We start from the raw sequence: 23,936 nt of genomic DNA, 5'->3' as shown, positions 1-23,936 counted from the left end.
CAGCACTCTTGGGAGAATTCTGTTTCTTTTTATCTAAAGAACTTTCACAGACTTTAACATTAGCTAGATTCTTTCATGTCTTTTCTGTATTTGCAGAGAACTAAATGAAACAGTTATTCAAGATGCACCATATCCCTCTAACCTATCTGCTCTTACCCCTTCAATACATGAGAAAGTTTTAGAAAGTTACCTTTGGTATTTTTGTTCCCATTCTCTAAGACCACTTCCTTTTTAAAGTTATTTATGTTTTTCCCCTTTGAAATTACTGAATTGCAGACAAAGCAAGCTCTTGACTTGAACATAGTTTAAGCGTAGCAGACCTTTGAAGCCTTTGAGCCTAATGTGAACATTTGAAATACTGTTTTCTGGGGTATCTTTCATTTGGCTGCCTACCAATGGCATTCTGGTTTGCCTTGATCCTCTGGTGAGACAGGATCACTGTGTCCACAGTGTTACAGATACTGACCTCACTCTTGCAAGTCAAGCAAACAGGCTGGCCTGAGAAACCTTCCCTGAGTGCACTGTAACCTTCTTACAGCTGATAAAAATTTCAAAATATCTTTTTCTATAATACATAATAGTGTTTCAAGTTTTGGAAAATGGGTCAATATATGCCAGGAAATCACCTGAAAAGACTTGGTAAAAAAATTGGTGAATTTCGATGCACCACGTAAGAATGGCAAACTGAAACTTGAATTTCAACTATACCTTCACGTTTCAAACTGATTCATAATTGGGTAATTTTATGAGTTCATTCATTTTTATTAAAACTTATTTAATCAAATTGTATTTGGGGAAAAAAAAATCTTTGTTCAAGTGAAACATTGCCACTGGAGAATTCTGATCATTGCAGGAAAGACCACTCCACAGCATCTTGACTGAACCAGGAAGACAAGGAATACAAACACAAAGCAGCAGACTTTTGATTTTTGACAATTCAAAAGTCAAAAAAATTATTTTTTTTAAACCACTAGGACTGTAATGTTTTTCAGATGGATATTTTTCCTCTTTTCCGTTTTGGTAATTTTACACAGAACAATATCCAAATAAATTTTAAAAATACATTTCTGCTTTTCAAAGCATTAAAAAATCAAAAGCAGTTTCGAAAGAGTTTCTCATTTGATTTTGGTGCTTGGTTTTCAGTTGTTGGGGTTTTTTTGATTTCCCCAAGAGCTTAGCAAAAAAGCCTGGTCTTTGAAGTAGTCTGAAATTTTAATTGCTGCTAGTGATAGCCAAGCAAATAGGAAAGAAAAACAACCAAAGGATCGATTTTGCACATGCTGAAGATCATGAAAGCTTTGCTAATAACATCAGTAAAAGCAAAATGCCCCAACTTATTGCGTACGTCACAATGGTCACAATTGTCTCTGGATGACTAGAAATGGGGAAAGCACGGGCTTCACATACTGTATCTGCCATTAAAGCTTTCACCGCGCACACTTAATACAAAGCAGCTTCCAACACGAGATTGGGTATAATGACGTGCTAATTTGTATCTCCATATAATATTCAGATGATCTGGGATTCATTTGCTTATCAAACAGAACAATTGACAAAATCTCACAGCCATTGGTGTTGTGCTTCTTTTCAGATTTTCATACCACTGCTTTATGAAAAGGTATTTGCAGCATGAATATGAAGGGCTGGAAAGTTTACCAGGTTTATATGTTACCTGTTTATATGTAGCCTCCTATCTAAGACAAGGACTAGAGTTAAGTATTTCCAGTCTTTAAATTTCACTTTTTCTTACTGAGTATTCCAGGAGCTTTAAAGATCAGCTGAGCAATTACCCCACAGATTGGTGCATCTTCACATCCAGATTGATAAATTTCTGTTACAGAGCCCAAAAACCAGATTCTCTACAGCCAATAGCTGAGGGATTGGGTTTTCCCTTTCTATAAGGACCTTTTGGAAGATTTCTGATACAAACTGTGCACATACACATGAATATGTACACACAATCACATTATTCTAATTTATGGTATGTTATTTCATATTATTAATAATGGCTCATGAAGACACATATAGCTCACCCTTGAGTCTTGCTTTTATAGTACTTAATAGTTTAAGCAATATATCGAACTCTGGATCCCTTAATGTCGCTGGCAAAGCTTCAACTGACCTCATTGCATGCAGAACTGAATCCCGTACAGATTCTCATACTTTATAATTTTGACTGCTTTCCTGGAAGATACAGTGTGAACCAGTTAATGGGAAAGCTGGAAGAAGCAACTCCTGACATACATTTCTTGAAATGCACTTATGCATGTCTTGTAAACTGCTTCAAAAATTAAACAATGGCTACCCAACTTGCCAAGTAAACACAATGAGAAATTATTCTGCAATAATTTCAATGTATTTTTAAACAACAAAGAGTAATAAGGGTTACCAAAGGGAAAATAACAGAAAAGCAGGATGTCTGAACTGAATTCGACTTATATCTAGCTTAAAGCAATCACAGGGAAGAGTTTTGACCCACAGTCCTGTTTTCTGAATGGTAAAATTATTACAATATTCTTTTTGCTTGCTTCTATTCCTAGACACTAGGTTAGACCCTGTACACTTACTATCGCTAGTAACCCCATGCTCTTTTGCCCAGAGCTTTCCATTTGGACAATAACTGCAATGACAGATCCCAGCTCATAAGGGACTGCAGCAATCATCTCGCCATCTGCTGAGCCACTGATGTCATCATTTGTGTATTCCTTTTATGTATCTAAATGTAAATGTGATTTCTATCTCTGTTCAAAGCTTTGAAAGGGACGTTTAATGAAACAACTATAAATAACAGAGGAGGATCTCTATCTGTGGTTTCTCCCTGGCCTTTTTAATGTACATTTCCTTTTACAGCTGCAGCTGCTTCAATTTTCCTGAGATTCTGCTGGAGAATCTCCTGCAGAAAGGGTTTCTGCTCTAAACCTCAATGCTAGAAACAGATTGCTGACTAATGTGCCATGCTCTTATTGTACATTACAACTACAGCTTCCTTCTAGACAGTACAATCTTGATACACCCTATAATGAAGCCTTTAAGGGTGGAGAAAACAGAAAGTCTACAAAATCTGCAGCAAAGCCACATTTTTGTAGTCTTCTCTGCTTCCTCACCTCTATTTCACCCTTGCTGTATTTTGAGAGCCTGCTTTTAAAAGACAACGGCATTGACTAAAAAAAAAAAACAAAACAAAAAAAAAAACGGGTAAAAAGGATAGAAATATCAGCAAAAAGAAAGGAAGAAAAAACGTTTTAAATGAACCTTTGTATAGAAAAATATACATGCCATTCCTCACTTTCTAGGGTGCAATGAGTCTAAATCATGACTGGAAGCTTGCAGAGGCTTTGACCTCCATTTTTTATACCAGCAATAGGGTACAATCTATCTAGCTCAATGTCCATATATTACAAATAATCTGGGAAGTGCTCCCAGATGCAGGCACTAACAATAAGTAAATTCTAATCTGTTCATCTGTGGATGATTTTTCCCTTGCAACATGCAGCACTCTTCCTGACTTTAGTTAGTAGCATGATGCTCAATGCCCTGCCTCACACCAATGTGTTTTATACTGGAGGAAAAAAAAATAAAGCAAACATGAGATCTGTAATTTATATTTAAAGCTACATAAAGTAAATTTTGATACCAAGTGAATAAGGAACTCCTAGAGACACCATATGCAGTGCTAGCAAGTCTGTACAGAGCGGATGAGTATGAGCAAAAGACAATGCCACTAAGTCATTACAGAGGACACTAAAGAACCTTTTTTTCTTGTTTAGATCATCCTAATCCTTTCAGCTCCTAGGGAAGAGAAAATGGAGAATGGACTGGACTGCACCAGACAGCATCTTCCGTTTCTGTGGTGTCTGGCCATCTCAGATACCAAATTATTCCCTACCACAGGTTGCCACAAGCTGTGCAAGCCCTGCTGCCCCAGGGTCCCAGAGGGTGAGCTGCAGCACAGGCACAACAAATAGTCTGCAGCTCTGAGGGGGAAGTCAGAGGTATACATGGGCACTAAATCTTCTTCTAGCCTTCACATCAAATAACTGAGCACTCCAGATTGACCTTATATTGTGATTTCACTGGGATTACTGGAGCAGCACTGGAATGATATCCAAAGGAGCAATTTTCCTGGGACAAACCTTAAGAAGCATAAATCTAATAACAGCTCTGTTAAACAAAGCATTTTTGGAGCCTTTTGTTGATTCTTCATACAGGACACATTCCATCTTCTGATGATTCAGCTGCTTTTAACTACAAGTTTCTGAAATTGCCCCCATCATATGGAATCATATTTTAGTAATCCACTGAATATAGAAAATCTATTGTTAAAATAAATCTACTGTATCTGTGCTATTGCAGTGATATTTTGAGAACAATGTGTCATTAGCCATCTGTGGCTGGTTATTTCAAAAGTACATTGCCATATCATTCGTTTTCAGGGCTACTGGTAAAATATATCACAAAATTTTAGAAACATTAATCTGTATTCATTCCACTTCACATTAATAGTAAATTTAAAGAATTGTGTTGGACACTCCAGACAAGAAAGCCTGACTGCAACTATTTCAATTTCAGACAGTCAAGTCACCAGACTTTGCAACTCAGCAGAATGTTATGTAGCACAACTGGTGCTATTTCAGATGCTATTGTTTCTCAATTCTATCACCTTTTCTCACACTGAAATATTCAGTGAATAGCTTAATCAGCTGCAGTCAGCTCATGTAAATGCTATGGAAATGCAGCAAGAATTGATGCAGCATTCTATCCCTGGAAATGAATGGAATGGAGAAAAAACAAAAGTTCATTCCTAGACTATAAATACTGGTATGTCAAATGTCAGTATCTGGAGAACTGAAACAAATAAAATAATGTGAAGGAATGAAGTAGCATCTGGCCAAAACCAGCAGCTTCAGAAATTAAGTGTTTAAGTACGAATAATAAAACTGAAAACCAACAAGCACCCAGAAGACCAAGCAGTGTAGGTGGCTTACACCCCAGCTCCTCAGGCCAGGATCCCTCCTGATCCTCCCCCACAGATAGAGGAGGATACTCCTGGCCCCACAGGGTCTTTAGGAAATAGTTACTTTGTGGGTTTATCTAAACCAAAGGGCCCATAATCATGCAGGGGTAGCATCACAGCCTCTCAGGGTGATTTTAATATTTTTGCACACTGTGGAAGTGTGATGTGTTGTGAGAGCAGGAAGATGCAAGGGAGGCTACAAGACATGACAAGGTAATGCTGAAAGACTGCTGAGGGGTAACAGCAGCAAACAGCTCTATGGCAGTAACATCTGTATCACCATGGTCTTGGGGGGCACTGACACCCAAAACTGCACCCAAGCTTTGTTTCAGACAGAACTGAATGGCAGCATTAAAAACAAGCAAACAAAACAGGGAGCAAACTGATTTGCAAACTAGGAATTGGGGGTTGGGAGCAGGCTGGGAATACAAGTTATCTGGCTTTCTTCCTGTGCCCTATATTCATTTTGTTAAAACAGAACTAAGCTGTAAAAACATTAGGCACCAAACATAATCATTCTAAAGTTATTTGAAGGAGTGAGGACATTCACAGCTATGTATTTCTTGGGTCCTGCACTTGAAGCAAAATTATAAAAAGAATTTGTTTTGGCACCAAAGTCAGAGCTCCAGAATAAAAGCTTAAAACCTAAAGATTTGTGGGACAGACTCCATGTCCTTGTTTCATTTTATTACTGTACTACACACTTCACACTAATACCCAAGAAATAGCAATCACATCAATACCTGAGGACAAATGTTACACTGCTGCAGAGCACTGCTAGAAATGCTTTCCATCAGTACTTTCAGAACATCAGTAAGCTCTAAAAATGTAATGTAAATGTAAAAATGCCTATCAAGCTTCGGGATAATTATCGAGACTTGACTTCAAATTCCATCCAGTTTTAAGTGTACCCAGGAGAACAAAGCCTCCAGCTAGTTTTCCTTCTAGCCACTTTCCTTACCATGCCCAGCCTTCAGAAAAACCTCCACACTGGAACTTGACCTCAGACAGCAATATCTTCTGGCTCTTATTTGGTCATTCTAACCATTCATCTCTGTCTGGGTGAAAAGCCCTGAGAATAATTAAGTACCAAGATAATTATTATCAAAGAAAAAATAGTGAAAATTTATAAGCATCTGAGGCATGTCAGCACTGACATATAAGCTCCTTTGGAAGATAACTCCCACTCCAGAGTGGTATTAAGGAAAGCAGATGAAGACTCATTGATATAAATAGATCAAAGATAAGGTTTATCTTAGTCTCTACAAACTGCCTTTCTTATAAAATCCTTTGCTAAAAAATACATTTTTGAGGTATACAGTCAAACTAAAAGAAGATATGCTTTTCTTGAAACCATGGAATCTGAAGTAAGCTAAAGGGACTCTTGTTTGGTTAGACCTTAATTTCTTCATTTAACACTGCAACATTACAACATACTTTTCCTCAATACACAATATGATCTTGTGTTGGTTCAAGGTGGTGGAGCTGTAGTTCCTGAGCAGCTTTGCAGTGAAAAGGCTTATTTTTGAAAACATGTGGCTGCCTTCACATTCACACCTGAAGAAACATGCAGAAGTGTGTATTTGTGCAGAGAATATTTCAAATATGTGCTGACTGAGTATAAAGAAACTTCTGAAATTCCTCATGCTGCTTCCCAAAGCCCCACTTCATCTCTGCACAAGCTGTGACTTTTCAGAATATTTTTGTGCACAAGACAGCTTTCCAAAGACCCTGTAACTCTTTTAGCTTGTCTTACAAACATAAATCAAACTATGTTGGCCAACTCCTTCCGTAACAGGGCTGCACCTTTAAATACCACTAATGCCAGATGGTCTCAGCATATAAAGCAGCATGAGACAACATATTAATGCTACTCAAACAAGCAACTTGTGCTAGCAGCAGACCAATGAAATCAGTCTCAGGCTGCTAATCCTATCTGTCTCCATGGCAACATCTATTTCAGACAATTCTTCAATTTTCAAGTCAGATGAGCCTCTTGGCTCCAAAACTTCTCTATTCAGGAGGTGTGCCATTGTCAGGTACTTTTTCATCTTGTTTTGGCTACTGTTATAATACAGATTTTATTTTTATCAGCTGCTTCATAGAGTATCAGGAACAGATGTTCCTCTGTTTCTGTTTATTTATAGGCTTTTCCACTAAAGATTTGTACTGAAAGATTTTCACTGAAGGTTAGCAATATTTATTTTGACTATGGATTTTTTCCCATATCTGCAACACGTGGAAACCCTGCAAATATTGATGTCTCTGTTGTGACTCTCCCTACCATCACCAGAAGAAAAGGATTTGGTTCCTTCTTTATATTTATCTGCTATGAAGGCAGATTTTTAAACAAAACAAAAAACTGTGTATCTGCAGCAGGCAAATAGGGAGAGAAGCTCTTGGAGAGACTCCTCACCATATGTCCATTAGCATAGCTGAGTCAACACAAATATTGGGGCTACTTGCTACCTAGGAAAAATCTGACAGGAAGCAGGTAGGAACTGCCTGTTAAAGGCAGATCAAACGCTGAACCACATGCTGTCTCTCAAGTACCTCTACACCTGGTACATTGCACAGCCACACATAAACCCAGCATGGAGGCTGAGAACCTAGCCATGGAGAGGAGAACCTGAGTCACAGGGAGAGGGTGCTCTTACCCAAAACCACAAAAAATTCCCAGCAGAGCCAGGAAAGCAGCCAGCCATCCTTTACCTCAAAACAGATTTTCCTCTCTGTCAAACAACGTCCTACAATGGCAATGTTTAAAATTTAAGCATGTGAAAGCCCAGCTCCCAACCACACAGCTTTTTTTCCTCTCCATCCCTCTATGTACTGATGTCACCAAAAAGAAGGAAGACATTTCATCAAGAGCAGCATAAACTTGGGCCACTCATTCCTTAAGTGCAGGCTATTACAGAATTAGAGTCACATTTAGCTTTCTTTTTGTAGAATACACATGCAAGTTGGCTTAAACATTTAGGATTCACTATTACCAGATTTATAAGCCTCCTGCTTAAATTCAGATGAATAGCTCCCACTGACTTCAGATTGATTTGAGGATGGTCAGCAGCTGGGTGGGAGGAAAAATTTAAGCATGGCCTAGTCTTACCAGGGGCAGATCCGACATGGAGAGTCAGCTTACCATAGTCACAAGGCTTCCTTTGAAGCACCATTTTTCAGGTGGGTAAAAAGTGTCTATTTATGTCTTAGACTCACCCCAATTTTGCTTATAGTTCTAGAACTGTGTTTTTGTGCAATAAGCCAAAATGCTGCCAAAACCGCAAAATATTTGGTTTAGCACAGGAAAAAAAGTTTTTATTTTGAATGATCAATGTGCAAGGAATGCAACACTCATAACACTGAAGGAAAACAATGTGTAACTGAAGGACAGTGATGCTGAGTTTGAGGGACCCAAAAATAAAATTCAAATGAATGTTTTGCAGCCAAAAATGTCAGGAGACAAGCATGTGGTAATTCACACATGTATTATCCAGATATCTCTAATGTGATGGTATGGGAAACACAACTATGCAGAAAGTTTTAACCTTTGAAATGTCTCACTCTCCTTCCACTTTCTTTGTATCTTTGAACTCTTAGTTGTATTTCTCATAGCAATGTACTATATGACTTCTCTTTTGTTTGGAGAGCTAATAAGGCAAATGTCTGTGCCATACTTTCTAGACACCTACCAGATCATTAGCCTAGCAAGGATGCCAAGAGAACAGTTCAATAAACTTTGGCCAGTCTGACAGTCTCCCCTGATCAAACAACTCTTTTCATTTGGCTTTAAGGCAAGTGCATCCCTAGCATAAGTACTCAAAATGGCATTCAGATTGTGTGAAAAATGCTTTTGTGATTCGAGTCAATCAGCAATGGCATCAGCAAATGCTTGCATCTGCTGTGTTGAAAGTGGATACATTCCATGGGATAACTACAAATAATAGTTCTGAAACTTTTTGACCAAATTGCCAAATAAAGCACTGAACAAAAAAAATAGAAGTATAGTAAAGTAAAAGAGATGAGGTGGCAAAAACAACTGATGCTTAGAATAAAATAGAGGAAGTTGAGGTAAAGCTAATGGATATTGCAACAAAGCAACTAATGTGTAATAAAATGCTTATGTGTAATAAAAAGCTTGATGAACTTGTACAAGATGTAGCAGACACTGGTGAAAGGCCTCCCTCCAGATGACCACAAGAGGGACAGGAAGCCAACGACCACCTGGAAAGATTATGAAATTGCTGATCCCAGCTTGTTGATACTTGCTGATTCAGACTAACACAAGCACACTGGAAAATGCTTTGTAGGCTTAAAAACAGTATATATGCTCTGGTGAACTTGTAGTGGTGTGTGCCGTGAGTAGAGCAGTGACTCCCCAGCCACCCAGAACTGCTTGCTTTAAAATAAAAGATATAAAAATGAAATTCAGTTTGGCTATCAAAATTTTATATCAGGTTGTTCTTGCTTTGGGCAGGCTCTACAGCCAGAACAGTATCTTTGATCATAAATCAGGCAGCTCACACTCAAAGGCCACGTGCAGCTCCATGCAAAGAACACCCGTCTCCATGGGACTTCACTTGCAAGCAAACAAGGATGTGAGGTTCTCCTCACAATTCAGTATGAACAACTACCAGGAAGCAGCTACTACCTTATGCAGTTATGAATGTCTCTCTTTGGACATTAATTAAAAACAAATGTTTACTGCCTTTGAACTGCCAGCCACAGGTTCATGATTCAAGATCCTCTCTTACCTGGCCATTGTACAGGGTACATAGACACATCTCTAACATATGGCCTCATATTGACCCAAACCTCACAGCTCTTTGACAATACCTGCTGCTGTGACAGGAAGATGTGACCAATGCCAATTCAGCTAGCACAGAGCTGGCACCCTGCAGAAAACCTCCATTGCAAAGGGAAGGGCACCATGGACCAACACCTCACTTTTAGTCCAGTGTCCTTTCCCCAGCAGTGCCCCTGAAAGCAGCAAGAGAGCCAACAACTTCATTGCCAGGGGCAGCTACTGCACCTTGACACATACAGTCATTTCTTCACAGTGTGGCAGAACTTCTGTTCCAAAACCCAAAACCCCAGCATGTGAAACTGGGACTAGCTCAGTTTCAGCACTGTTGTTCTGCAGAGCTCCCAGAACACCACCAGCTTTCACCCTTATCCTGAGATGATACAAGCTGATGTATGGCAGACAAAAGAGCTCCATTTTCTGTCCCACAGCAGATCAAACCTGTGTAATCTGTTTTGCTGATAAGGATTTTTTTTCCCAACCTTTTTACTACATAGACCCTTGATGTCTTCATTTAGCTCCAGCACACTAGAAAATAATAATATATAACACCCCATTCCTACTGAATTCACTGAATGCTGGCTTTTGATGTGTACCTTACTCCAAAATGATGTTTACACCCTTTACTCTGCTCCTTGTAACCCTAGCAATCATTTCAATTACCTTGCCCAGAAGCCTTAAAGTATATGCTATGGTTTTCACTTTTTTTAGTTCCACAAAATTTTAAGAGGATTGAGTTACTAGTCCTCACAGTTTAATTCCCTATCCAATTGGAGGGAAAAAAAAAACCCAAGAAAACAAAACAGCAAGACTCTATGGTAATACATGCATGAGACTTTAGTTTAAAGTGTAAGTGTAGACCAAAAAATTATGTGACATGATGTTTTGGGTTTTTTTTTCTTCTTAGGGGGAACACGAATTAAAATAGATATGAGGACTTAAAAAAATAAATTGATCTGCTGAAAAAAGCTCAGACAGGGTTCATACACTATTATGCATGTTTTGCAAAAATAGCACATGAAGCACAACAAGGTACATTAGATGATGATACATGAAGGCTGGGATTCACCAGAACTTAACCATAAGCTCTTGCACACATTCCTAAGTCAGAATCCTACCCAAAGTTAGCTCCCCTTAGAGTCAGTAGAGAAAACAGATGCTTTCAGAGGGACTGCAGTCTAGCCAAGAAGTGTTCCTGCCGACCAGGAAAAGGGAGATTACAGCATGAATATGCATGCCAGGATGTAGGCTTCTAAATCACCTGCCATCTTTGAAAACAGAAATTAGATGTAATGAGCACAGAACTAATTCCAAACAAGTTTGAATACTAAATTATCAGCTGTGTCTAACAGCAATTCCACTGTTACAACCAAAAATTTATGTTTATTCTGAAATCAGAACACCTGTCCTCTGTTTTTCACCCTCCAAGTTATTTAAAGGCTTGAGATATTGATTACTAAATTACAGAATAATAAACAGTTTTTCCTGAAAAAAATTTAACATATTTTAATAACGAGATCACTTTTGATAAATCACACAGCTCCAACTTACTGGCTTTGACAATACACGTCACAAAATCTTGGGAAATACCTATGCTTTATAGACTTCTCACGAATTCTCTGGAGTTTACATTATTGCCACCCTAATAAAACATCACTTTAAGCCGAGACAATAACAAAACAGGCCCCCCTTCTGTTTTCTTTGGGAACTGATAAGGCAGTCTGAAGGTGTGGGAGGTGATGACAACTCTTCTCTTTGAAAGAAATTAAAGTAATTAACTCTTTCAAAAGGAGTGGGACTGTCAAAAGCAGTCAGGGTCAGATCAACAAGCCGTGAATAGTCTGCACACTCACACTCATTTCAAGTCTGAAAAGTAAAACAACTGCCTTCTGCAGAGCCGTGTTTATTCTTAATGATTACAGACCTTTTTACCCCGGCTTGTTTGCCATTTGTGCTATGCCAGTAAATAAAAGATGAACGGCTGAGATGCAGTAGCTGGGATGCACTGTGTTTCCGCAGGTAGCACACAGCCTCTATTAACCCTTTCTTAAATGTTCTAACAAAAAAGGGAAGCCTTTAAATACCTGTCAGTGAAGCGATTTGGAGTGAGAGCATTGTATCGGGAACACTGCAGACTGCCTAGCACAACGCCTAACCACACTCACTGGGAATTTCCATTGACTTCAATGGGAACGTGAATGGCATTAACAACGAGCTGCGAATGAGATCTGTAAATGTGTCTGCCTCTCCTTGATTTGCACCAGTTCTGTGAGACGTTTTTCGCTTTGTATTCTACACCTCTATTTTTGGCTGAACATGAGTACTGAGATAGGATGAAATCAGAACTATTAAGGAAATATTATTTAAGAAAGATAAAATTAAGGAAGGAGAATCTAAAAGTCTAAAGAATTCACTCAGCACGCACATGCAGCCATGTTCTTCTTCATGCTGCTCTCCAGCCCTCCCAAGACCTGCACAACCTACACAGTCTGTGAAGGACACTGAACATCCCACTCTGAATGCAGGCAGCACTAAAATCATCCTGCCAGGAATTACCCCAGGCCAAACCCTGGCTGGGTGACTTCAGAGGGATACCCTAACCGGCACAAAAACCCATAAGGGATTTTGCTGGAAAGGTAATTACAGCTTCCCAGCCTTCTGTAGAATGCAGGAGGTACAGCCCGCCCCAGATCTGCACTCCCAGCAGACGAGTCAGTAGCATATCCCTGACAGTTTTTGATGAGAAAGCCAGAACATCCTCACAAGCTCTGAAAGAAAATCTGTTCCCTGAGGCTCAAAGGAAAGAAAAATTCCAAATGCAGAAGGCTACACGAGGAATAAGTTCAACCATGTTTTACTCTGCATTTTCTATCCATCCCTATAGAGACACCAGCAGCTGCCCCACTCCCGCTTGCCTGGTGCTGCAGGTGCCCAGGCAGCAGCTCACCTTTAAGAGGATTGCAAACCTAAACCAGGAGAGCAGCTAAACCACAGCTGACAGAAAGGGTGAAAGCACAACACGGTCAGCACAGCATCTCCCGTGTTCCTGATACAAAGTGCTCTGCTGACACCGACCTATTTACAGCCCCGACCTTTATGCAGTGCAGCTGGGTGAGTATGAGCAAAGTGCACACACATTTACCAGCAACCACCCTGTAGCCTTCATCATCTCCCTTCAAAAAGGGAACACTACATGAGTGGCCCTTGATAAAAACTGGTGTTTGCTTAAACCTCGAGCACACAAATTGAGCTTGCTCTCTAATATCTAGATTTAATAGCAAGCTCTTGCCATGTGCAATTTGTATTAATGCTTTTCAAATACGGGAAAGATCAACAGGTCCAATCAAAGAGCTCATAAGATTTTTATGTGCAGATTTGGGGCACAAGGAAAAGAAAGATTTAGAAAATCAAGTGCAATTAAGTGTAGCTAATGAGGTTAGGACAGCTGTGTCTGGTGACACCTCCATAACCAAGAGACAGGCTGTGTGCTTTCTGACATCACCAGGGATGCAACACCCTGCCACCAACCCCAGCACTGCACCCACTCCTCTGAAGCAGGACAGCCCATAATACCCACAGGTGACATCCAGTGGTCTCCCCACTCTGGCTGCCACCTACAGTGGCACAGCTGATTCCTGCCCATGCTGGCCTGAAACTTCAGCAGCCTCCTACACGTGTGCTCGTTCTTCTTCCTGCTCTCTCTTTTTAAAAAGAGCAGCACTTGCTCATGGTTCTCTTAAATGGCTGCAGAGTCATTTCGATTACAATAAATCAAGAAATATTTTAAAATGGGTTTTGTGCAACAGTGACAAAGGCATTATGAGAAACAATTTTTCTCCCTGTAAATTCATCAGCTTTACTTTTTGTAACTTCTTACCACTGAAAGCACCAGTTTGCATGGCTGGTGCCACAGCTGAATACAGGAGCACTTCAGTGACAGAATGAAAACCTGTTTGTATTAGCAGACAGATCCTGGATTTCTCCATTCATCAATATACAGCCATGATTTTCACTTCTCTCTTAGTCACCCTCTAATTATTTTTTTGCCAGAGGAAATGGTTCTAGCACTGCATGGCTGGGGTGTGAGAAAAGCGAGCACCTCACATCTGGGGGCTCTGGAGGGGCTAGTACAGGAGCTGCAATTTGGGAAGCCTAGAAGCTTATTTAGGCTCAGTGCCAGCAGTGACCAACCCAGCTCATTTCCTCACCCTGCCAAGTGGAGTCTTTGATAAAGTGATGGGTCCAAGAATTATTGTAGCTGAGTTGCACCTCATAAAATTGACTGAAGTCACAGCCACAGGGCCCTGTGAATGTTCCAAGTCACAGCTGCACTGCTCAATTCACACATGGTGTGCTCCTACCTCACCACTTCATAATGCATTGTTTGAAACTGCAAACTATGTCATTTTCTAAAAAAACAGTTGCCTCACTCTACTACAAATTAGTAGTCGTTTCCTTCCATTTGAAGTATTTTTAAAGATGCTTGTGGGGAAAAAGATGAACAATAAAATCATTAACATTCTGTTCAACAGAACATCAGACATCCACAGCAAGAACCTGTTCCTCAGGAGTAGTCGGTATTCTGCTGCATGTGAACTAAGGCAAAGTATTGTCCCAGAAAAAACAAAAATAAATCTGTGCTTTACCATCAAATGTCCTGTTTTCCCCTGGTCCACCATCAACTTCTCACAATTTCTTTCTCCTCATTTTATCTGACCTTGCTGTCCACAGGCTTCTGTCAACTTTGCCAATTTTTGGTGGGCACAGGGATGAAACTGTATTTTCTCATGCAATCAAAGCTACTCCAAAATATTTTGATTCCTTCCAGTCTACATTCATGAAACACCTTCTACACATAACCACTGACACAGACTCATTCAAGTCTTCTCTGCCTTCATGCCTTGTCCTCAGTGACTTAAAGTGATGTTTTCTGCCTTGGTATAAAACTTGATAAAGTTCAAACACCTTCATCTCTGGGTTGTGCTTTTCCTTATTCAAGGGCTTCTTTTCCATCAGTGACTGCAGGCTCTAATCTCCCATACAAATGCACTATCACCCTAAAGAAATCGTTGCCACAATAAATGCCCAAACAAACACTTTATAAAAACAGAAAAAAACAAAACAAAAAAAAAAAAAAAAAAACCAAACCAAACTAAAACAACAACAACAAAAAACCAAACCAAACCAAACAAAACACAAAATGCACAAAATTACAGATATTAGTCCAAACACTGTTTGGCACAAAGCACAGGTAGTGTGGTGCTCAAGTTTGCAGAAAGACAGCACATTCTCTCAGGGTTTAATGTAGCATCAGAACCTTCAGGCAGTCTCACGCTTCTGGCATTTATCGTATCCCTGGGAAGAGCTCAGTGAAGGCTCAGCTCACGGTGTGCAAGTGACTAATTCAGGTTTCCAAGATTTGCAAAGACAAGCGGTATGACTGTGCAAGAAACCAGACTGGCTCACATGAAGTCATTCTGACTTCCAGTGCAGTATCAGGAGTTTAAAAAAACCCTTCTAGTGAATATTTACCCCAGGAAAAAAATGAGGCCTTTATGATTTGTTGCACTTTCTTCATTCACTGATGTTTTTTTCCAGTTGCCTTGGATGCCTAAAGCACATTTCTGAAGTTTTCCTATTTCTCTCCAGCAATTTTTTTTCAAACATTGCACATATATTACAAATTAATTTTCAAAAATAGCTGATACTCAAAAATGGAAGTTGATATATATGCTTGCATAGGACCAAATGCATTCACACAAGGCTACACAGCCATGCAATACATGTGATTATGCAACGGTTGCATGTATAGGCAGTATTTGATTTACTCAGTACAAAGCCTCTTTACTCAGTACAAAGAGTCTTTACTGATGCTCTGCTGACACTTTCCTGATCTATTTTGTCATCAACTTGCTCACTAAGTGAACACAAACATTTTTTTGTTTCACAGCTGTTCACTAGGTGATTCAGGTATCATCCCTGTGTACTCATCAGCCTTCTAGAAGCATGAGCTCTCTATAGACTATAAATCTATGAACCACAGCATATATTTTGTTCATACTTCCCTTTATTTAAAAAATAAATCCTGTGGCACTCAGGATGCCCTGCAGGAATAGATTATGTTCAGAACTTACAACGTTTTGGCTGTCTGGGAAAAACAAAAAGTAACTATATGTATGTATATGTGCGTCTTTGATTCCATCATTTTTTAATAATAATAGATGATGATAAATCAGATTCTGATCCTGCAAGCTTTGCCACACAAAATATCCTTACTCTGGTTGTTGTCCTGGGAATCAAGCATGGATGCTGAGAGTGAGCAGGGTCCCCCCTTCAGGTATGAGCAGAATCAGTCTCACATTTCCTGCCAAGGCTGGTACAAGGCTCCACTTCTTTTACTGCACAGCTTAAAAAAGCCCCCATAGAAAAATAAACAGTGCTGCCTTTTACTACACAGTAGAAGAAAGGGCACATTTTTAAGAAGAAAACACCTCTAATGTAACCATTGGCACAACATAGAGGTGCTTAGGTTCTGTAATAAAGAAACAGGGGTGGTATCAATGCTTTTACAATTCTTTCTAAGGAGTGCAAGGGTAACTATGCATGAGTTCTGTCTTGCTGCCCTTCCCAAAAAGATCCCAAGTTTCTCCCATGGACCACTGCAGAGAGGAGTAGCACTCCACTTTTTGAGAAATGTTCAGAACTTCACAGAATAAAAGTGAGGATTGACATAAAACAATGAATTTGCTGTTGTTCAAACCCTAGTTAATCCCCTTCAAAAACCAGCATTTTCAGCATCCACCACTAAAGATTGCCAGGCCTCATCACATTCCCTGACATGTGATTTGGACGTTGCAACATGTGGCATTTTTTTCTATAGGGCTCTCTTAGTGAGGTGCCAAGCATGTTCCAGGAAATGTTTGACACTGCTTGTATGCAATACATAGGAATTTTTCTTTTTTGCAGTTTGTTGTTCATATACTGCTGGATTCCCTTTAGCTTGGGCTCAATGACAAGCCCTTTCTCACATCACTGACACCAAGAGAAGTGTGTCTCCAGGAAGAGGCATAGCCCCATCTCAGCTGCACGGTGTGCCGTTCTTTTTGTCCCTTTCGGCTGGTTTGCACAACAGTCACATAAATGAGCTAGAGCTGCTGTTCCCTGGCAGCAATGCAAAATCCCAGAATTACTGTTATCACTCTAGTGTACAAATTACACAGCAGCAATAGATTCATTCTTAGCTTCGGGATCCTCACCCCCTTTTATCAAGATGGCAACACACCACAAAGAAATTTTTCAAATTTCACTGCGTTCCCTACATTTTTCATTCCAAGACAATGCTTTCCTATTCCGCCTTCCTCTTTCAACCCCCTTATGTCCAATATCCTATAACCTCTAACTGTAGCCCTAACATTAAGTCTCTTGAGGACACAAAGCAAGGTTATATTCAGGCCATAAAGCAGAATATTAAGCACTAATTGTATTGGCTAAATCCCCAGAGAAGCCACACCTCCGCCTAAAAGTCACGGACTTCCAGACCTGTGCTGTAACCCAGAGAGGGAAATGTGAGGACATGACTGCAGAAGGCTGATGGCTGGGCCAAAGGTACCGAGCAGCCCTCACGGATAAGCCCTTTCACAGACTGACATCAGCGACACTGCCGATTCTAAAAGCGGAAACAATGAAACCGACACAATCTTAGGTGGAACACAAGCGCACGGCATCAATCCCATTCCCTTTGATCAAGGTGTCCCAAACTCTAAGTACGCGCACCCACGTATCCCGAGGCAGCCGTGCCGGCTCCCGCAGCGTGCCGCGGTGGGTGACACATCCCCGGGGACAGCCTGGCCGCCACCGCCGCTCCCATGGGCGCTGCGGCTCGTGCGGGGAAGGGCGGCCAGCGCCTGCCCTGCCAGCTAACCCGCGCCGGGCATTTTGGGGAATGCGGGCGTTTCTCGCCGCAACGGGCGCTAAAGGCAGCGGCACAAAGCCGCTCCGCGCCGCCTGCGGACGGCGGCTGACAGCCGGTGCCGGTGCCGCAGCGAGCGCTCCGGGGACAGCGCCCGCCGCCGTTACCGGCGCACAGGTGCGGGCGGCACCGGCCGCGCCCCCCTTACCGGGCTCGTGCTCGCCGGGGCGGTCCGAGATCTCGATGACCAGGAGCTCCCGGCCCTCGGCGCTGCGCCCCACCGTGTAGATCCTGCTGATGGCGGGGCACTGCAGCCACACGGCCACCAGCGCCTCCCGCAGCTCGGCGTAGCGGTGGTACTCGAAGGAGATGCCCTCCTCGGCGCTCAGCCGCCGCCGCCGGCTGGCGGCCCCCGCCGCCGGCTCTGCCGCGGCCCGGCAGGCAGCGAGCACCGCACAGCACAGCGCCAGCAGCAGCACCCGCGCCGCCATCCCGCCCGCCTGCCGCTCCGCCAGCGCTGGCGGCACCCAGCTAGCGAGGGAGCGAGGGAGGGAAGCAGGGAACGGGAGGGAGATGGGCGGGGCGGGGCGGGACCGGAGCGGCCGCTCCGCCCCGATCCGCGGCCCGAGCGCTCCCGCGGAGGGCGGACGGGCGAGCGCCGCGGCCGCACGGTGCGGGGGAAAGCCGCTCAAGCTGCTGCCATCCATCCAGCTGCTGTCATCCAGCTGCTGCGATAAAAGCGCTGCGAGAATCCGGGTGCGCGCTTTCCGCACCGCCTCATCAGTGTATGCGGTCCCAGCGGGTTGACGCGCTGCCACGAAGGTAAAGTAACAGCGTGCTCCATGAATGATTCAGTGCTATCGCAGGGCAACACAAATGCATTTGATTGACAAGGAAAACTATAAACCGTCATCTGCAGGGTCGCTTTGCTCCCCCTTTATAAGGCGTCTTTGCCGCATTACAGAAAGAAGAGGATAAAGCAAGACTTATTTTCTGATACTGACAGTACTTAGAGAGCACGCTCCAGTCTGTTCAAAGCAAATGCTCACGTGAAGAACCATTCACCAAATATTAATAAATCCGTTTCTTTTAGACCGCAGATACTACAGGACTTCTGAAGCCTTGTTTTTTTCAACTTGTCTTCATAGGCACAGCTGTTTAGATTATGTTAAAGCAGCCTGCAAAGGACAAGTTCTGAAAGCAAAAGGCTAAATGCTAAAGAGCAACTTCCATATCTGATTGTTGATTTGGGCTTTGGGTTTTGTTTTTTTTTTTTTTTTTGCTTGCTTGATTTTTTTTTTTTTTTTTTTTTTTTTAAGGACACAAGGACTTGCTGGAATATTTTGAGGTTCAAAATTTTGAAAAGTGCACATCCGATTCATCCTTCTACAAACAGAATTTTGTCCACAATAATATAACGTATGTTTATTCTGATCTCCTAATTTATAAGGGTGAGCCTGTATAACATCTCATTCTATCACCAATTAATACTGAATCAATTTTCAGGAAGATTTTTTTTTAATAATCTTTGGTGATATTATGGATATTTTCCTAAATTGTGGGTGTCTACTTCAAATAAGGTGATAATGGACACAATCTCTTCTAAGAAAATGTTTGCACTGACCTTTGGTGATGTACCAGCTCAGAAAGTGATCCCACATCTGAAACACAGACCTAAATGTACAACTACTATACATAAATACTTGAATATCTGTCTCTATTTACCTATACTCATTACCTATACTTGTTACCTTCCAGGGCCCTGAATGTCAGTCCTGAATTATTTGATGTGTTTCTTCATAGCAAGAACCAAAGTTCAGCCCTTCCACTTTTCGCCATCTTTCAAAGCCAACTGGGTTCAGAAGCTGCCCTGCCCACTTTAATTCCAGGCAACCACGTACAAAGGCACCTTCAGAGGACTCTTTGTAGCCTACAACTCTTCATCCTTACTGCTAGAAAACTTTTGGAGATGCCTGTCATAGTATGTTCCATTAGCTCTGAGATTATTATAACACTAATTTGCACTCTTTTGCAAGACTTGGACGTAGAGAGACTCCTTGATATGGTGTTTTCTCTGACCAAGATCACTGAATTTAGGATCACAAAAGGGCTCTCTCTCTGACTTCTCCCCTTCCTAACAGCATTAATTGGACTACATTAAAAAATTTTTTTTGTGACATCACACTGCTTTAGAACAATGTGCAACAACATGTGCAGCCTCTCAGTGCTCCAAACAGGAACTGCAAGTAATGGCAGCTGACCTAACATTCAAAAGATTCACCCTCTTTAGCAGTACTGGCTACACTCATCACAGGGCTAAATATTCCTTATTTTCTTCATCACTTTTCCTTGCTCTCAATATACAAAGTAAATAAATCTGCTGATGCTGGTTACATTATCATTTTCTGGGAGAACTTTCTGATCCAAAAGCCTCCCTTTTGTTCTTTGTAGCAACTGTCATTGGCTTCTCTTCTAATTTAATTTACCAAAATACATCACTAAAAGATACAAGTAGACTGGTAAATCATCTATTTATTTTCATCTCCTCAAGCAGTGAATTATTGTTCCACTACATAAAAGTAGTCTCACACCTAGATCTGAATGGATTTACTTCTGTTTTCATATTTATTCACCCCCACTCTTAAAAAACTTAAGACAATGTGTATGTATAAAAACACATGAGTATCTTGTGTAAAGCAGGGTGGTTTATATACTATCAAATATTTGAGCTCACACATACTAATTTATTTTTAATAAGGGATTAAAAAGCAATGTTTAAATTCTCGGACAGCATAGGAGCATATGCAGAACTGAGTAGGAGGAATAAATTGATGGCTTCCTTTGTATCTAATCCTTCCTCCTATTTTCCCTATTTTTTTCAGGGATGATTATCTTCAAAGGCCAAATTTCTTTGTAATATGTAAAAAGTTTTGGCACTTGCCTCAGTCTCAGAGGAATGCTCCAACCCCAAGGGCATTCCCAGCCTGTAAGCATAACCAGGCACCTGGGCATGGCCTTGTAAGCTGATAGTAACAAGAGCAGTGAGTAGAGCACAAGTGCTCCAGGAAACCTACTGATCAACAGATTTTAAATCTGCTTTACCTGTCCATTATATCTGAATTCAGTGCAGCAAATAGTATGTTATATTTTGCCAACAGCCTAAATTTGGTAATTAAAAAACCAAATTAATCAGCATTTCCAAAAGTACTTATAGACAAATCTACAGGTACACAAAACATACATATAACACAAAACATACATATAACACTCATACGTAGAACAAAAAACATGCTAGAACACAAAACATACATAGAACAATTTACAGATTACTTCATTCCTTTGGCCAAATAGAATTTGCTGAATCAAATTTTCCAATACTTTTGACTTGCCTGAATCTGTCTTTTTCAGCAAATCATTATTCACCAGGAAGCATATATTTTCCAAAATAAACTCACTCACAGAATTTTGTTAACAGGACTTACAAGTCTTTGAACATTTTTTTATTTTTGTGATAAGACAAAAAGGCTAATGCAACTATTTTCTTTTATTATTCAGAAAGATAAACCTAAATCTATGTCCATTACAAACAACTGAAGAACATCAGAACTCCTAAAACTCCTAAAACATATGGAACATCAGAAATCCTAAAAACACTCTATGATTGATAGCAGATATTTACATTATTAACAACAAACTACTGCTAATACATACACTATGGAAACAGTAAACTTCTCTGGTTTGTATTGGGAAAGAAGTTTTAATGCTAGGAATAAAATTACCCCATCAATTTAAAAGAGAGAACAGTTGATCTCAGTGTTGATAAACCAGGCAAGGAGATGGAGATACCTATAAGTGTAAGAAGATTTTACAAAACTTAACAGAGTGCTGATTATATTCCCATGTACTGCACCTGACAGCTGTGGTCACTTGAAGCTGTGTCTTCAAGACAGAAGCATCTATTTCCAACCTTCAAAATGTCCCAGTGGCTCTGTTTCTTGGATAGACTTGCAAAACAGGGTTGAGATATAGGAAGTTGAGGCTTTTCCAGTACCTTGAGAAGGTGATTAATGTAAGGCAGGGCAAAAGAAATACCACCACCAACAAAAAATTAATAATAAAAATACAGACAAGTCACTTATGCAGGAGGTTACAGAAAAGGAGAGGGGAAAAAAACCCATTCCAAATTTTTTACTGCAAGACCAAATCTTTTATTGCCTCCAGCTGGTAGATTACTCACACATGTTACTGAAACCCAGCCCTAACAGGTATTTAGAACTGTTCCCTTGCTGTGTGGTGACCATCCTGTACATGTAACAATTCTGCATGGATACTCTATAGGCTTCAACTTCAATTTCATACAAAACGTATTTGACATTTGCACCTATACAAAATAGCAATGACTTATTCCTGCTTCTTGTTCAAGCTTGCAGGAGTACTAACTGCTCCTGGGATGATGGTAGGTCCTGGATATTGGACTGGAATGCTGCTTCTGAGAGATGCTACAGCCTGGCTATGGTGCCAAGTACTCACACAGAGAAACTGCCATGCAGGATCAGTGTGAGGGTTTGAAAAACTGGCTGATAGGGCTTTTTAAAAGTGGTGAATCATGATCTTAGAGGAGCATTCTTCTGGTCTTCCCCAGGGACTGGTATTTCAAGTCCAAGGGTTAATTTATTCAGTGATTACATAAATGTGAATCATAACTGATTAAAATGTGTGGATGACAAAGAATGGTGAATAATAAGAATATAGCAGCTCTGGAATGTGATTTACTTGGTAAGTCAAGCACATTTAAATATCTCAGAGCAGCAAATTGTGAATTACACTTAAGAGCAAGAAATGTAAAACACAGATGACAGTCTGGCAAGCAGAATTGCCAGAAGCATTGAGAGATCACTAAAGCTGGGTAATCACTGTATGTTCCAGTGCAATGCTTAGACAGAAAGATAATGGTTGAGTGGGAGTATGTGATTATATCACAAGGTGGTCTTAGAACAACGTGGACACACAGTTCTGGTATCTACAGCTGAAACAAGACCGCAAATTCAGAGACAAGCCACAGCAGTGATTTGAGAAACAGAGGGAATGCTTTACCCTGCAGGAGGATACCATCTGGTGAGCTGGTGAAAAATAAATTGAAAAGTGATTTGACTACTGTGTTTACTACCTTCACAGACAGAAAATTATAGCAAGAACTAATGACACAAGGTTGCCTTGTACCTGGACCTGCCAGTTACAAGTTTCAATGAACAAGATGTGCCAGAGGGGTGTAGCTGCCAGAGCAAGAGAGGCAGCCATAATTGGGGCAGAAATTTGGAGGCAATTAACCAGACACTGTGGTTAACAATAACCATCAGTAGCCATAATGAAAGTTTCCATAAGGTAATTTTTCAACAAAATGAACATTAAAAATCTAGAAACATATCACAGTTTAAAAAAATTATCATAAAACATGCAACATAACACTGTGAGGAAAATAAATGAAGTAATATAATCTTATAATATCAATCAATAATAATATTTTCTGGCACACTGTGCTGTAGTGTAAAATAAAGCACCTTAGTTTGTATTTCATATATCAGCTGCCAAAAGCAGTTGATTATTTTGCAATCCTAATCATTATAGTTTATAGTACTTTCCCAGTTTCCATGGGGTTTTTTTGACATTGACTCCAAGAAATTAATTCGTGGTTTACATAGGACTTAATTATTGTCATATCCTAAGGCATAGCACAAACTGTTATTTCCCACAGATGAGCTTTAATTAAACTAAACCAGACTTTCAGGAAAAGATAAAGTAGTGGAGAGTGTTCCTCCCCCACTGATTCCCCTGTCCTACCTTATTTAAATCTGTCTCCTTGTTGAAGAAGATAAAGGACAACTGATTGTGTAAGGTTTTGTTATGCATTGTGAAGACCCAAAACTGTTAACCCATATGTTTATCTTTTCTTACTATTGCACAAAAACATCTTTGTTTGCATATCTGCACATACTCTGTAGACTCTCTCACAAAATTTGGGGGGAGGGGGGGGAATCAGTAAGGTCTCATTTAATAAGGGTCTAAAATCTAAAAAATGAAATTTCCTCACACAATTCTTCATTTGCATAAAAGATACAAAGTAATGAGGTAGGTCATTTACTCACCAGCATCACATTCAGCAATAAATACAGGCTCCTACATTTGAAAAAGCAGCGGGGTGGTGGTAAAATGCA

At 40.6% G+C, this 23,936-nt stretch overlaps 1 protein-coding gene across 1 annotated transcript in view; it reads right to left on the bottom strand.

Moving 5' to 3' along the window:
- The window catches only part of CPE (carboxypeptidase E), a 57,525-nt gene extending 38,957 nt beyond the window's left edge, over window positions 1-18,568 (bottom strand). The window contains 5 exon segments of the mRNA XM_036382081.2: window positions 17,933-18,272; window positions 18,275-18,304; window positions 18,307-18,378; window positions 18,381-18,455; window positions 18,458-18,568. Of these exon segments, the coding sequence (XP_036237974.2) occupies window positions 17,933-18,272; window positions 18,275-18,304; window positions 18,307-18,378; window positions 18,381-18,455; window positions 18,458-18,568 (628 nt within the window).
- Between the last annotated feature and the right edge of the window lie 5,368 nt (window positions 18,569-23,936).

Source organism: Molothrus ater, chromosome 4 (assembly GCF_012460135.2).
Source record: "Molothrus ater isolate BHLD 08-10-18 breed brown headed cowbird chromosome 4, BPBGC_Mater_1.1, whole genome shotgun sequence".
NCBI lineage: Eukaryota > Metazoa > Chordata > Aves > Passeriformes > Icteridae > Molothrus > Molothrus ater.
Note: the sequence above shows the minus strand (reverse complement) of the source record. Positions and strands in the feature narration are given on the sequence as shown.